The 16416-nt window shown below is 46.9% G+C and overlaps 1 protein-coding gene across 1 annotated transcript in view; it reads left to right on the forward strand.

Annotated features, from left to right (window-relative positions):
* The window catches only part of PPP1R36 (protein phosphatase 1 regulatory subunit 36), a gene marked incomplete at its 5' end in the record, with an annotated part of 78932 nt that extends 62827 nt beyond the window's left edge, over positions 1 to 16105 (forward strand). The window contains 4 exons of the mRNA XM_082236363.1: positions 12247 to 12289; positions 12400 to 12593; positions 13994 to 14188; positions 15810 to 16105. Of these exons, the coding sequence (XP_082092489.1) occupies positions 12247 to 12289; positions 12400 to 12593; positions 13994 to 14188; positions 15810 to 16044 (667 nt within the window). The 3' untranslated portion in view covers positions 16045 to 16105. The remainder of the gene's footprint in view (positions 1 to 12246; positions 12290 to 12399; positions 12594 to 13993; positions 14189 to 15809) is intronic.
* Between the last annotated feature and the right edge of the window lie 311 nt (positions 16106 to 16416).

Below are 16416 nucleotides of genomic sequence, written 5' to 3' on the forward strand. Positions count from 1 at the left end.
TTGACTATGGCAGACCAACACGGCTACCTATCTGTAATCTCTTCTGAATCAGTGTGTTCCTGTGGAATCAAGAGTTTTGCTCCCACCCCCGTCCCTGTCCTATGGTTAGGATTTGAGTGAGGCTTGGGCACTTGAACCTTGGAGGGCCTCATAGGGTAGATCAGGCAGAGGCACATCTGCTGAGGTGCGTGGAGCAAGAAAATGCCCCAGAGCTCACTGAGGCATCTGGCTTGCAGCTGCTTTGGTCCATGAAAGGTTTGGGAAGGTTACAGACAACCTGGGCTGCCTCAGAGCCAGCTGTGCACAGAGTGAAAACCAAGCAGACAGCACTGGCTTCCAGGTTGTAGGAAGCTGCCTCAAAGGAGATCCATTTGACCATCCTGCCCACCTGTTATCTACTCTGACTGGCAGTGGCTCTCTGAGATCTCAAGCCTTTCCACCTCACCTGCTACGATTAGACCCCTTTCAACTTGATATACCTGGCACTGAACCTGGGACCTTCTTCATTCAGAACACCTGCTGCACCCTTGTGCTACGATCCCAGCAGCTGCTCAACCCTGCGAACCTCAGGCACCCCCCATGATTTTTAAGGGTGCCTGCAATCCCTAAAAGCAGCTTGGCACCTTGGTATCATTTGTGTTCCCTCTCCCTGGGCCGCCTAGCCTGCCAAAGGACTCCCCTTGTGTGGGGAACAGGATACTCAACACCTCCACATTTCTTTCTTTCTTTCTTTCTTTCTTTCTTTCTTTCTTTCTTTCTTTCTTTCTTTCCTTGTATTGAAGTGCCAAACCCAAAACAAGGGACCCGCCCTGACTTTGAGCTTTGTTCTCCTGCATGTGCATGCACTTTGCATCTTCAGGAAACTGTGTAAAAAAGAATTTGTTTCAAAATAGTACAACGGGTGTAGTCAGAAGGTTCTTTTTTATTGTAAATAAAATCATCTTCTATCTCTTTTTCTATTTCTTTTCTTTCTTCTTCTATATTCTTTTGTATAGTTATAATTTGTAATGTCTGAAATGTAATGTTTTATATTGTATGTATTTTAAGTTCTTTGTATAATAAAGGTTGAAATTCAAACAAACAAACAAACAAACAAACAAAAACAGAAGGCATCATGTCCCGGGTTCAGTTCGTTGCATCTGCAGCCAATTGATAGGAGGCAGCTGGGCTGCCAACACACCTGAGACACAGGAGAGCTGCTGCCTTCTGCTTCTGCAGCAGCAAAATCTGTGTGATCTTGGGCGGTGCCTTGCCACCCGCAGGTGCTGCACAGGTGCAGGTTCAGCAGCGTCCTGTCAGCCATCCTCGTCGCTTGCGGCACAGGGAGTTATTTTCTTGTCGATTCGGCAGGGTGAGCCGCACCAACTCTGTGGTTAATTGTAGGCTGAGTACAGTCGGTGGCCCAGCCCAAAAATGCTGCGCATGCAAGAGTCAGCATGACAAAATTGTTCAGTGACCCAACCAGAAAGCCTGGCTCTGAATTCCAAGTATTGCAAACACACACACACACACACACACACACACACCCTCCCGATTCAGCTGCAGGGATAGAGTGGAACTAAATACAGGGTGCCACCTTTGCATTCTGTACCTTAGATGCTTGCATGTTGGGCAGAAATTCAGAGCTGGAGCTCCCCCATTGCTGCATTTTTTTTCATGTCAGGAAAAGCCCAATGACTTGGGATTTTTCAGCATCTTGAACAGTGCCCGGAAAACAACAGGCAGCCAGGAGGCTGAGAAAGGCTGCTTACCTGGTGGTTAATTTTTAAGGAATATTAGTAGACAGCAGCCCCTGGTCAAAAGAGCCTTGAATTCCACTGTCAAGAAAAGAAAGAAAGAAAGAAAGAAAGAAAGAAAGAAAGAAAGAAAGAGTGAGCAGGGCTGAGCATAGAGATAGAATCATAGAATCATAGAATCATAGAGTTGGAAGAAACCACAAGGGCCATCGAGTCCAACCCCCTGCCAAGCAGGAAACACCATCAGAGCACTCCTGACATATGGTTGTCAAGCCTCTGCTTAAAGACCTCCAAAGTAGGAGACTCCACCACACTCCTTGGCAGCAAATTCCACTATCGAACAGCTCTTACTGTCAGGAAGTTCTTCCTAATGTTTAGGTGGAATCTTCTTTCTTGTAGTTTGAATCCATTGCTCCGTGTCGGCTTCTCTGGAGCAGCAGAAAACAACCTTTCTCCCTCCTCTATGTGACATCCTTTTATATATTTGAACATGGCTATCATATCACCCCTTAACCTCCTCTTCTCCAGGCTGAACATGCCCAGCTCCCTTAGCCGTTCCTCACAAGGCATCGTTTCCAGGCCTTTGACCATTTTGGTTGCCCTCCTCTGGACACGTTCCAGTTTGTCAGTGTCCTTCTTGAATTGTGGTGCCCAGAACTGGACACAACTGAGATGCCCAACTGTTTCACAAACCTTTTACAGGCAACCCGAAGGGAGCTTTGGAAACTCTGGCCCAGAGAACTTCAGCACGCATCTGAAAATGTGAAATATCAGGAACCGTATTCCTGGGGAAGGTCCGTAGCTGCTGACTGCTAGAGCCAGTCCTGAGGGTGGCAACACGAGAAAGGGGCCTTTTCTGCCCTGGTTCCCCGTTTGGGGACTGCTCCACCCAGGAAAGCTTGCAAAACCTTTCCTCTATAACCAGGCCTTTGGCTAATTAAACAATCTGTGGTCTTTTAAAGGGGGGTATTGTTTTGCTTTGTTATTATGTTACATATTTTTGTGTTTTTATATTGTGAACCACCTTGTGATCTTACGATGAAGGGCAGTATATAAAATTTAACAAAATAAATAAATTTAGAGCGGCCTATCCTGGCTGGGGCTGATGGGAGTTTTAGTCCAGAGTTGAGGGCCCCCAGGTTAGGAAGGTTAAGCCTAAAGCAGGGGTGCCCAAACTTTTTTCAAAGAGGGCCAGATTTGATGAAGTGAACATGTGTGAGGACCGACCAAACTTGTTGAGCTTTTTTTAAAGGATTTTACCTCAGGAGATACCCTGCCACAACAGGGGCCAGATTAAACCGACCGGCGGGCCAGATTAGCCCCCCCCAAACGGACTAAGTCACCAGCCCTTTGGGGCCTAAGAGCGATATATGTAATCTTCAGAGACATCTCTTGTCATAAAATGGCAACACCGTCCCCCAAAACAACATTTCACAGAAGCCCAACTTTCTCTCTGAGGCTAAAAGGGCCCAGAGAGAGAAATTCAGCTTCAGCCCTAGAGGGGAAGATGCACACAAAGAAACCCTACGCTTTTCTGGAGGGTCTCATCCTGCCCCCCACCCACTTGTGTGATTCCCAATCTTTGTGTGTGCAGAGCCAAAGTGTGGTGAAAATCTTGGAACAAGGCAGAGGTGAAGTTGCAGAGGGGCCCTTAGATGGTATTTGCAGAGGACCTTGCCATTTTTAAAACGGGTTTTGTAGATTTCCTTCCCCTTTTACTTTGTTAGTGCTTCACACAATGAGGAAGAAAGCAGGCATATCTGGCTCAGGGACAGGGTTAGGTAATATTCATTGCTGCCAGTTTCCTCTGGGGCAAATTTACATAAGGGGAGGGAGGGGAAGGATCTGCATTTTGTTCTCGCACATGCGTATATACACATGTTTAGTCAAATTTAGAGATCTTCCATAAGCCAGGAGGACGCTCTTGGTTTGAGACTGGGAGAGCGGCTAAAATAGGCAAATGATTTAGGAATGCCAACTTGATGGAGCTAAACCCCCCCCCAAACCTGGCCAGCTTCACTGCCATTAACACCAGTTTGATTTATAGCTGAAGCTTTCCGTGGAATGGGACTAAAGCACACTTGCTTCCTAGTGCAGGGCTGAAGGTCAGGATGACCAATGGAGAGCCAGGCTAAGGACCTCTAAAGCCAGGCTAAGAACCTCTGACACCGTTTTAGAGAGCAAACTAGAAGCTAAAAGCCTGAAGTCATTTTCTGAGAGCAAAGCCTCTCTCCTGTTTGCAAAGAGCAAGTGTGGTTAAGGGTAGCTTGCCCCGACAGGAAGTTTGCCAGTTGAGGTTAAGCCATTTCTAAGAAACGACCCCTGACAAGCAGGATGTAGCTAACCGCCAGGGTCCAGATATAACTCTTAGGTGTGAAGTTGCTAAACCACAAGTACTTCCTGGAACTAATAAGGAGGTTAATTAGTTTATAAGCCAGTAGCGCCACCTAGTGGAATAGGTAACTTGGAACCGAAAGGACACACCAATTTATTAATTGGTTGAGCTTTAATGAATATGCATCAATGACCATAGGAAATTGTCAATCATTGGCTAAAGGGATGCCAAGGGGCTGAACTATGCTTTGCAAGAGGGTATATGAGTTAGCTACCCCCAAGGAGGGGTGGGCATTCTTCATTTTCCTGAATGCACCCTATTTGCTTTTTTGTCTGACAAAAATCCAAATAAAAAAAACTTTTTCTTTAAGAAACTTTGCTGCCTGATTTTTTCATTCCTGGTCTGTATTTCTGAAGTCCCTTTCATTTCTGGTGCCAAAAGTGACTCGGATCAGAAGGACTTTAAGTGTCCTCAGAGACCAGGAGGCAGCTCCCTTGCCCTCTGGGCAGTGACGGCGGAGGGCCAACAGACCTCCTGGCTTCCAGGTGCACACCGAACCTTTTCTTCGGAGGGGGACAGAAGGCAACTTGACCCTCTTGCTGTATCCTGGGACAGAGGACAACGGATTTGAAGAGCCGAGATTGGGAGGACAGGGCAGAGAACAGCCGGCTGGGGTGAGTACATGGCAACAAGCCCTGAGGGGATAGGAAATCCTCCTTTTAATTAAGGAGAAGGGAGGTTCTGATCAAATCTCCAGCGTGGATAGTGGCATTAAGGAGAAGGGTTGACCCAACCACCCACGCTTTGGTATTAGGAAGGAGAGAAAGGGGGGGGCACAGGGTGGTTAGTGTATGGTACAACGTCTGGCGAGAGAGGCATTTTGTGCATGTATGTGTGTTACCCCGGGGCATTCCCCTGGGGTCGTAGCAACAAGTACTCCGTTTCCCAGTCGGGCGACCGCACCTGGGCGAGAAAAGTTGCGAAATGAATGTGTGAGTGTTTGGTGTGGGGACGCTGTACAGGGCCATACTGAAAATGGGAGGGGGAGGCTTGAAAGGTCCAGTAATTTCCCTTCAATGCATGTTAAACAACTTCAAGAAAGGATTCAGCGGAGACTATGGCATAGACCAGGGGGGGACATCCTGACCAGATCCCCTATATAGACAACTGGCTGAAGGTTGTAGATGACAACCCCCCCCCCCCCCGGTTGAAGAAATGCAGGACTGAACATTGCAAAGTCACTCCCTCATGTCAGGTTTTGGAGAGGGAAGATGTCCAGAAGAAGTGCAGTGTTTATGGAGAAGAGTGTACAGAACAGTAAGCAGTTATTACTGCATTAACAGAGGAAAAAATAAATAAATACCCATTTTTGAGAAAAGACCATGAAACAGGATGCTGCTATAGAATTAATGTAACAGGATCTTGAGCAGACAAATGAAGGACTTAATAGATTAAACACAAGTCATTTAGAAGAGAGGTCTCAACTAATTCAAGACCTCCAGAGGCATGGAAGAGAATTTGACAACCTCAGAGAGGTTTTAGCTGAGAAAGACAAAGAAATTTCTGCTATTATTTCAAATACAAATGTGTATTCTGAGAAGATTAATATTCTGAAATGTCAGATCAAGTGCAAAGACTATGAAATGCAAGACAGGGAAATTGCTGAAAGATGTACAAACCAAAGGTGTGAACAGTGGAGGCAGAAAGCTTTCAGAACTTTCTGAACAGTTAAGTGCAATAAAATCAGAACTGGCTGAGAAAAATTTTTTTTTGAAAACACTAGTAAAACAAAAGAGAATGAAGAATTTGTTAGGCAAAACAAAGAGACTAGCCAAACAGTTAAAGATCTTCATTCTGCAATCAATACTTGTGATGTTACTTACAACAACAAACTCATGGAGTGTGACTCACAAATTAAATTGCTTAAAGAACAAATAAGTAAATCAGCTAAAAATTTGCAAGAAACAGAAATAGAATGTAAGGAGGGAACAGACCATCTTAAATCCCAGGTTGATGAACATATCTCTGCAAAGGAGACATTGAACAAGTTATTAAAATTAAAAGAAATACAAAGAACAAAGTTTTGTGAATGAGCTGAAATCAGTGAAAGATTCACACAACCAGCTCACTTTACAAAATGCAAAAGAAGGGATGAAGATTTAGCTAATTTATCCAGACAACTTGCTGAACATACTGACCATCTAGAAATTGTCAGAAGGTCACAGCAAGGAAAGGCAGAGATTGTGATATCCCTAAAAGACAAGCTTAAAGTTGTGGAGCAGCAGGCTTTTGCAAAATCGGGATCCTAGGCTTCAGTATTTTAGCAAAACCTCTAAATGAGAGTACCAGAGGAAGAGAAAGAGACCCCTTTGAGTGGGGACCGGCCCAACAAGAAGCCTTTGAGACTATCAAGCAATTAGATTCCACAGTGAAAGGCTGGCCACCCTGTCTGTGGGCTGTCACTGCCACCGCCACGCTAGTGGAAGAAGCAGGCAAGTTCATGTTTGGCCAGGAGATGCATGTGAATGTGCCCCATTCGGTTCTCACCATTATGGAATATAAGGGGTACACAGGCTGAAACAGGCTTTGCCCAACCCATTGAGAAGTCTGCAGGCGCAGTGGAAGCTTGTGAAGCAGACGTGCCTGATGTTCTAGAGAGACCAAAGGGTCCTAGCCATTTTAAGGGCCAGCCTTGATTCTTGGCTGTTGCCAATATTCCAAGGGAGGAAGCCCTGGGTCGTGTGGCAGGAACTGAAGACAGCATGTCAGGCCACAGTGGCAGCCAGACCAGAAGGGGCTTGAGGATGCCCAGAAAAAGTACCAAGGCCAGAGGGGGCTGAGGCTGTTTTGGGAAGGTGTTTCTACGCTTCAATAAATCTGTGTGATGGACTGTGGGCTGGAAAGAGGCTGAGAGAAGGGAAGAGGAAGGCAGTTACAAGTTGTTCCTCAGGCAGCAGAGCACCCAGAAGTGGGGGTGCAAGCCAGGCAAGCCGTTCCAAGAGCTCTAAGAAAGCCAAAGTCTCCAAGAGTTGTTTGTGCTCTGAGGCGAAGTCCAACAGCAAAAGGCATTGCCCTGCAATTGGCAACTAGATGCAAGGGTAACGTCCAGAAGTTGAGATGTTACTAGAAGCAGTATGGGGCCCCGAAGAGATTGCCGTGATGCACTGCAAAGGCCATCGGAGAGGCCAGGACATGGTCACTAGGGGCAACCGGAAGGCAGACAACGCAGCTCGTGAAGCAGCTTTGAAACCTCCACCAGCACTCAACGCAGCCCTCATCCCACAACTCACTCCAGACGATGTGGAACCACGCTACACACCGGAGGAGCAACAGTGGGCACGCCAGGAAGGAGCAACACTCCAGGAGGGATGGTTCCGTCTACCAGAAAACCGTGTTTTTGTGCCCCAACATCTGGCTACCGTGATTGTAAAGAACTACCACGAGTCTACTCACATAGGAAGCCCAGCTGCTAAAGCACACCTTGGGAGAATACTCTACATCCCCAACCTATCCCAACTAATTGCTGCTATATCCCAAAAGTGTGTCCTGTGCGCCAAGAACACCCCCAGACAAGGCCACCTTCCCCCACCGGGCGTACAACACGTGGGCTTCACCCCTATGGAAAGCCTGATTGTGGACTTCACTGAACTACCTCCAGTTAGGGGCATCAAATACCTGCTTGTGTTTGTCTGCACCCTGACGGGTTGGACAGTGGCCTCCCCAGAAGTATTGGCAGTGACAATGGCCCTGCCTTCATTGATGAAGTTGTGCAAGAAGTGTGCAAGGCACTGCAGATAAACTGAAGGCTACACGCAGCCTACAGACCCCAGAGTTCGGGAAAACCTGAACTTATGAATCACACCTTGAAGACCCAGTTGGCCAAGCTGACCCAGGAGACGGGACTACACTGGATAGATGTCCTGCCCATTACCTTGTTTCGGATTCGGAGCGCTCCAACCAAGAGACTGAGACTATCACCCTTTGAACTTTTGTATGGCAGACCACCCGCTTTCGTCCGAGACATCCCCGCCAGTTTGGGGCGGGTGGGAGATCACATCACTCAGGAACAAGTGCAATTCCTGTCCCCGTGTGTGTTTGTTTTCCTTTCCAGGTACTACCTCGAGCCTACACCGTGCAGTCTCGCTGAGCCGGTCCACCAGTTCCAGCCGGGTGACAGCGTGGAAGCGCAACCCCCTCATCCCTAAGTGGCGAGACCCGTATACCGTCCTCCTCTCCATCCCAACTGCGGTGAGAATAGCCGACGTGATTCCCTGGGTGCATCACACGCGTCTGATCATCACCTTGTGTCTGACGCTACCGGGAATGCGTTGGGCCACGGGCAACGAGACCCTGCGACTGATCATCACCCCTGCGTCCGACGCCACCGGGAGTGCGTTGGGCCACGGGCAACGCGATCCTGCGACTGATCATCACAAGGACTTTCACAAGGACTTTCCCCTTTTCTCTATTATGTTCTGTATTGATTTGCTCTATGTCCTATTGTCCTGACCCCATTGAGCCATACCGACCCTATTGGCCTGCGGACCTCTGCTATGACTGGTTCGTCTTGCCAGTGGTAAGAAATGGCGTGCTCATTAGCTATTGGGAACAGGGGTTTGATGAGGTTGCCGTATTGAAACATCCCACTACCCCACTGTGGCTTCTCTTCCACACCACTGTCCAGCGCACATGGGTACTATTCCTATGGGAAGTTGCAGAGACGGTCGAAATCTATCGAGTTCTGGACCGCTCTTGCTGTTGTGGGGGGGTAACCAACTGTCACTCAGGGGGTAGAGCACTGTACCAACCCCATCTGGTAGACCAGGTCCTGATCTTAATCCAGGTGTTGCATGGGACGGAGCCTATCTTAATGCAAATATTGCAGGGTAGGGAGCCTGAACCGGGTGCGTATTGAAATTGCTGAACAAGTGTCAGTAAATCCTGCAGCCCCACCTGTGGTTGTCGTGGTGGCTTGAGCCTCCCAAAAAAATCCCAGAATACTGCCTGAACTACTGGGCCTGGTAACTCCACATCTAATACCCTTGAATGTGGTAGGGTATTCTTGTGGCTACATAAGGGTTGCCACCCCAGGCTTCAGCCTCCATAGGCCCTGGTCAGAGACCACGTAGGTGACCTCCACCCAGTAGGACCAGCCTTTGAACTTTACAGAGTCTATTGCCATTCCTATAGCTCCCGAGGCCTAGCAGTGTATCAGTGTCAGGCGGCCACTTTTCCCTGTGTAGAGTGGGAACGTTTTGTGTGTAGATGCTGTTCACGCCTCAGTAGGGCCAGGAGTTAGAGGCCCACATGACCTAGCCTTCGTGGGCCCCCATCCCTCTGGCCTGTGGTATTACCCTTTTTGGGTAATTCTGTGTTGGTGGTACAGTTCTTTGTTCTGGGGCACCGAACATCCCTCGAATCAGGATGTGGATCATACCCTGCCTCCTGATGGTTCTCACCTCTCAGATGGCCACCGGGTGGAAGGAAAACACCTTCCTGAACATGACCACGGCTGTGGCCAAGAGCCTGAACAGGTCTGAGTGCTGGGTATGCGTGCGAGGTCAAGATTCTGAACACCACCTACGTGGTTCCCCAGCATCATATTTGAAGACTTGACAGGGTCATAGAGGGAGGCCCGTGTATCCACAGAAGTGTACATTTCCTGGCTCTCTATGATATTGTACCTATAGGTCCATCAAGCGAAAATGGGGAACCGTGACCGGTCAGCATTTTCGTGATGGAAAGGGGGGAATGCAGGGCTGAAGGTCAGGATGACCAATGGAGAGCCAGGCTAAGGACCTCTAAAGCCAGGCTAAGAACCTCTGACACCGTTTTAGAGAGCAAACTAGAAGCTAAAAGCCTGAAGTCATTTTCTGAGAGCAAAGCCTCTCTCCTGTTTGCAAAGAGCAAGTGTGGTTAAGGGTAGCTTGCCCCGACAGGAAGTTTGCCAGTTGAGGTTAAGCCATTTCTAAGAAACGACCCCTGACAAGCAGGATGTAGCTAACCGCCAGGGTCCAGATATAACTCTTAGGTGTGAAGTTGCTAAACCACAAGTACTTCCTGGAACTAATAAGGAGGTTAATTAGTTTATAAGCCAGTAGCGCCACCTAGTGGAATAGGTAACTTGGAACCGAAAGGACACACCAATTTATTAATTGGTTGAGCTTTAATGAATATGCATCAATGACCATAGGAAATTGTCAATCATTGGCTAAAGGGATGCCAAGGGGCTGAACTATGCTTTGCAAGAGGGTATATGAGTTAGCTACCCCCAAGGAGGGGTGGGCATTCTTCATTTTCCTGAATGCACCCTATTTGCTTTTTTGTCTGACAAAAATCCAAATAAAAAAAACTTTTTCTTTAAGAAACTTTGCTGCCTGATTTTTTCATTCCTGGTCTGTATTTCTGAAGTCCCTTTCACTAGTGCAATGTGTTCTATATGGGGCTTTCCTGGAGCTCTGACTGGTGCAAAATGCTACAACTAGACTTGATGGAATTGGATGACCACAGCCATGTAACATCATTGCTTAAAAGCTTGCACATATGATACCATGCCTGGTTCAAGGTTCATGCATTAATTTAAAGGTAAAGGTAAAGGGACCCCTGACCATTAGGTCCAGTCGTGGCTGACTCTGGGGTTGCAGTGCTCATCACGCTTTATTGGCCGAGGGAGCCGGCGTACAGCTTCCGGGTCCTGTGGCCAGCATAACTAAGCCACTTCTGGCGAACCAGAGCAGCGCACGGAAACACCGTTTACCTTCCCGCTGAAGTGGTACCTATTTATCTACTTGCACTTTGACGTGCTTTTGAACTGCTAGGTTGGCAGGAGCAGGGACCGAGCAACGGGAGCTCACCCCGTCGCGGGGATTCGAACCACCGACCTTCTAATCGGCAAGTCCTAGGCTCTGTGGTTTAACCCACAGCGCCACCTACATCCCTGCATTAATTTACAAAGCCCTTAAAAAATTGGGTCCAGAATATCATAAGGATTGGTGAATCCCTTACATCCCAGCCTGATCACTGAGATCTTAAGGAAGTCTCTTGACCCCCATGGCTCAGTTTGCATGGCTTGTAACTGCTAGAAACCATGTCGCCTGGGTTGGGGCTGAAGCCTGAAATTCCCTCCCAACTGAGATTAGACAAGGACCCTCCATGTTGAATAATTCTTGGATGCCAAGATCCAGGTTTGGGGCAAATACTTAGTATGCCTTCTACGTTGCTTCCAAATTCCCTCACTACCCCCCAGCATAGGAAAAGACCACATGTTCAGCAAAGTAAAAACTGGTTTACTTACATACTGTCTTAAGGTTGGATTCATGTGCTTCAGACCGTGAAACAAAGACAGTAACAAAGTGGTAAGGGTTCCCAGATTATCGGTATAGGAACTCAAGAATGGCTGGTGAGAGCCATGCGGCTAAGTTGGAGCAGCAAGCTCAAACTTCTTCTCATGCTGAGTTTCTCAGGTAGAGTGGGGAGGGATGGGGACAATAGGCTTGATTACCTATTTCCTCCCATGGTAAAGGAAATAAGCCTGGCAGGACAGCTTACTCTATTGTATTAACCCCTTCATGCGTTAATTAGAGTTAAGCATGTCAGTTATATGAGAATAGTTGTCCCACAACTTTCTTATTTCAACCAGCATTTTAAGGTAGTGTTCTGATTTTATGTTGATTTTTAATTGTTCTTATTCTCTGTATGGTTAGATTTTTTTTTCCCCAAACCTTTTTTTACCCTACTTAGAAATTCTGACTATTAAGTATTATTTAAATATCTGAAATAAAGCAAACAAGCCCACTTCCCCAAAAGATTGTATTTTAATTTTTTTTTTTTGCAAAAGAGAAGTGGGGGGAAATGCATGGGAATCATGAGATAACGCTTGCTTTGATGCAACATTGTCTAACCTCCCTACAAACAAATCAGGATGAAACTGCATTTGTGGGCCCCCTGTCATTTTGGCAAGAGGAAACTGCCGACTGGGAGCCCTCACTTCCAAAAGCCATGATCTTGGTAGTGTCATTGGGGCATGGGAATGAATTTTACCTGTCTTGATTCTGTTTCTTGGTCATGCTAGAAAGTGACAGAATGTTGAGGAAACTCCCTTTCATTTAGGAAGATGTTTATGGAGTACTTTCTCTGTTGCTATCTGTGGATTTATTCTTCTCTTCCACATTTTAGGAGGAAAATATCAACAACACAGAAAGACAGGGATTTCTTTGAGGTAAGAGCGGTCGCCTGGAGGAACAGAGCAGCTAAGGGTTGTCTCATCTTTCAGATAAGCTGCAACAATAGAGTAGATCACCTCCATTTTTATTTTTATTTTTCATTTAGTGCTTGTACAACTTCTCCTCCTACGTGGCTTTTGTGACGTTCAGACAGAAGAACCTCAAGGAAATCCAGCAGGAAGTTGGCCGGCTGCTCCGCTCAAACATATTCAATCCTGCTCTGAGGGAGACAGCTAAACCCAAGGAGTTGAAAACAGACGTGACCAAGGAGGTGAAGAAGGTCACTTTCCGCTATCGCAAGTATGGCCTCATTTTCTCTCTTCTCCCCTCCCCTCCGTTATAGGATACATTGCAGATATCTATATCGGGGGTGGGGGGGGGGACATTTTTTTTAGCCCAAAGTCCTGCCAAGGCCATATGCCAGAAGTGGCTGGAGCCTGCAGTAGGTTACATTCCAACCATAAAAAAGTCAGAATTTTCTGCACATATCGCCTCCATCCAGGTGAACAAGAGGCATTATTGTAGTTGTAGGGCACATTCCAGCCTGAGGATCATAGAATTGTAGAGTTGGAAGGGACACCAAGGGTCATCTAGTCCAACCCCCTTCAATGCAGGAATCTCAGCCAAAGCATCCATGGCAGATGACTGTCCAACTTCTGCTTATACACCTTCAAGCAAGGAGGGTCCACAACTTCCTGAAAGAGACTGTTCCACTGTCGCACAGTGGGAGCCAGTGTGGTGTAGTGGTTAAGAGTGGTAGATTCGTAATCTGGAGAACCGGGTTCGCTTCCCCGCTCCTCCACATGCAGCTGCTGGGTGACCTTGGGCCAGTCACACTTCTCTGAAGTCTCTCAGCCCCACTCACCTCACAGAGTGTTTGTTGTGGGGGAAGAAGGGAAAGGAGAATGTTAGCCGCTTTGAGACTCCTTTGGGTAGTGATAAAGCGGGATATTAAATCCAAACTCTTCTTCTTCTTCCCATCGGAAAGTTCTTCCTGGTGTTTAGTCGGAATCTCCTTTCTTGTAACTTGAATCGATTGAGTCAAGTCCTACACTTCAAAGCAGGTGAAAACAAGCTTGCTCCATCTTCTATGACAGCCCTTGAGATATTTGAAGATGGCTATTGTATCTCATGTATTCACATACCGTATTTTTTGCTCTATAAGACTCACTTTTTCCCTCCTAAAAAGTAAGGGGAAATGTGTGTGCGTCTTATGGAGTGAATGCAGGCTGCACAGCTATCCCAGAAACCAGAACAGCAAGAGGGATTGCTGCTTTCACTGCGCAGTGATCCCTCTTGCTGTTCTGGCTTCTGAGATTCAGAATATTTTTTTTCTTGTTTTCCTCCTCCAAAAACTAGGTATGTCTTGTGGTCTGGTGCGTCCTATAGAGCGAAAAATACGTACTTTCCCGTTGGTCATTCATTCATCCCATGTTTTTCAATGCATTTCCTTGTCACTTTCCTAATTACAAAAAAATCCATATTTTTTAGTATATTTGTTTCCCTGAGGCAATAGAGCACTTTAATCCATTTTACCGTAATTCTGCAAATCTAAATTTCCAGTATGTGATTGAATTCTGCACCCCCAAAGCCTGCAAAATGCTGTCAGTCGGGAGGTACCCTGTATGACTTCACCCTTACTTGAACACCTTTCCCTTATTCATTTTTATTATTATTATTTTTTAAACTATTTCTTAAAGGAGCACCGAAGTAAGGCAGCCAGCCATCCGAAGTGTCATGGACCAGCGATCGCCGGTGCTGAGCACCTTGCTGCCGATGCCTAAAGACAGCGCTCAGTACCTTTTCCAGGACCATTACCTCCATGCTGGCAGAAGTCAGCCAGCCTACGTTCCTGAAGAGCTGCCACCCTTTTCCTCTGTCGTGCCAGAACCCAAGTAAGGAATGCAGGGCTTTTCTACGCAATACGTGACCGCAAAATCTAACAGGGAGCAGTGGCCTCTCTCACAAATATATCTTAGTAACTCATAGTTTTGATCCTATTTGAATGTGCTCTAAATGTATTGGGTGCATCCAGTGGCGTAGCGTGGGGGGTGCAGGGGGGGGCCGGCCGCACCGGGCGCAACATCTGGGGGTTAGGGTTAGGGGGCGCAAATCCACAGGTTAGGGGGCGCAAATTACTTGCCTTGCCCCGGGTGCTGACAACCCATGCTACGCCACTGGGTGCATCTGCCTTGTTTGTTCATGTGATGGCCATGGGGAAAGCAAAAGGACATTGGAGACCCTGCTAGAGCAAAAGAGAGGAAAGCTAGCAGAATAGGATCCAATGAATGCTTAACCACTGCGTTTTGATAAGAACGGCTTGACCTCACCCCAAAAGGCACACTCCTCCATTGTCTCCCGAGACAGACGGATGCCAACAAATTCAGGCCAATGGACTACGTTGGTTTTGGTGACATGCATCCTGTCTGTCTGTTTGTTCCACCTGGCAACAATTCCGTCTGCTTTACCCCAAAAACAGAAAACCGGGAGAAGGGGACTCCAGCTACCAGACTCTCCCATCTTCATCTCTTTGTTTCTTATCCTGCCTGTTCTCCAGGGAGCACAAGGCAGCCTACCTGGTTCTCCAGACACCCATTTTATTCTCAGAAATCGTATCGTATCGTAAAACCTTTATTGGCATCACATACAACATCCAAAACAAATCACTACAGAATTACCACTTCCCCAGTGGCACAAAACATTTGCTAAAAGAAAGGAGGCAGAGCAGTCTATCGTCACATCTCTTGGTCTCCAGGGAGATCAGACATCTGCAGTGTATTTCGACGACAAAAAAACCAAATAGAGATATTTAGCCACTAACTTGGTGAGCTCCTGATCATTCCCCAGTAATAGAAAATGTATGACCTCTGACTCTGGTTTCCATCTGGGGATACAGAGTTGATATAAAAATTGCTGGCAGAGATCAGCATATAGTTTACAATTGAAAACAGTATGTGTAAGGGTTTCTACCAGGTGGTCTTCACATGGGCAAGTTCTTTCTCCTTCCACCCTGCCTGAGAACCTTCCCCAAAGGAGGTTGGATGGAATTGAATTAAACCTGGCCAGCAAAAATGCCCTTCTTTCTTGAGGGTTAAGCAGAAATTCAAGGTAATTATGGTGAGAAACTTCTCAGAAATCACCTGCGAGGGAGACCCGAGGGCCAAACTAGACATTAGCTGTATCCTTAAGTGCAGTGTTTTAATTATTATTTTAAATGCATACTGTTTTGAAAAACAAACTTGCATTTCAGGGCACAGATAGGGAGCTCAGGTATTGCCTAGTTTGGCCTTGTGAGGTGATGATTGCTACAAGGTCACACGGTGAGCTTCATAGCCAAGATGGGCATTTGGACCTTGGTCTCCCCAGTCCCGATATAGCACCCCAACCACTTTGCCATCGTGTTAAGTGGTGGAGTATAACCCCTACGCTGTAGCTCAGCCAGTGCAGTTCCCTTAGCCCAGGTGTAGCAGGTGGGCATCCACTCAACAACCTGGCTGCTCTCTTCTTCTCTGGCAGGATCGGCATCATTGGATGCCCACGCCACAGATTTATCCCTCATACGCTTCAGCCTATCGGGACGCAGGATGCTGAGAACGAGGATGACGAAAGCATAAGATCGGAGACAAGCATCTCTCCTGCTCTTTCCCAGGAGCTGAATGTCTCACCGAAGGTCCCTCAAGGCAGCGCTAGCCTCCAGTCCGTGGCGGGTTCAAGGGCTACCACCGAAGCAGATTACGTTGAGAATCACTAGCAGCGTACGCTAGCCATTAGGGATAATTTTTCTTCGTTTAATTAAACTCTTTTGAAACGTTTGCCGTTTGAATTGTATCCCTTGTGTACTCCAGCCTGCAGGGAGAGTATAGCAAAGCCAGGCTACACTTTCCACTTTGCCAAGCTCCCAGGAAAATACAGTGCATTAAAATTCCGTGCATTAAAAAAAAAAAAGACCATTAAAGCAAGTTAAAACTGTCTGCGTTAAAACTAGAATAAAGAGGTTTTTTTGAAACTAGACATAGTACGCTTTCAGGTATTAAACCTCTCCAAAGGCCTGGTGGAACAGGTAGGTTTCCTAAAATGGGAATCCGTAAAGGTGGAGAAAGCTTTTTCCCGCATCCTCACTGCA

Source organism: Podarcis vaucheri (assembly GCF_965113315.1).
Source record: "Podarcis vaucheri genome assembly, chromosome: 1".
NCBI classification, from domain to species: domain Eukaryota; kingdom Metazoa; phylum Chordata; class Lepidosauria; order Squamata; family Lacertidae; genus Podarcis; species Podarcis vaucheri.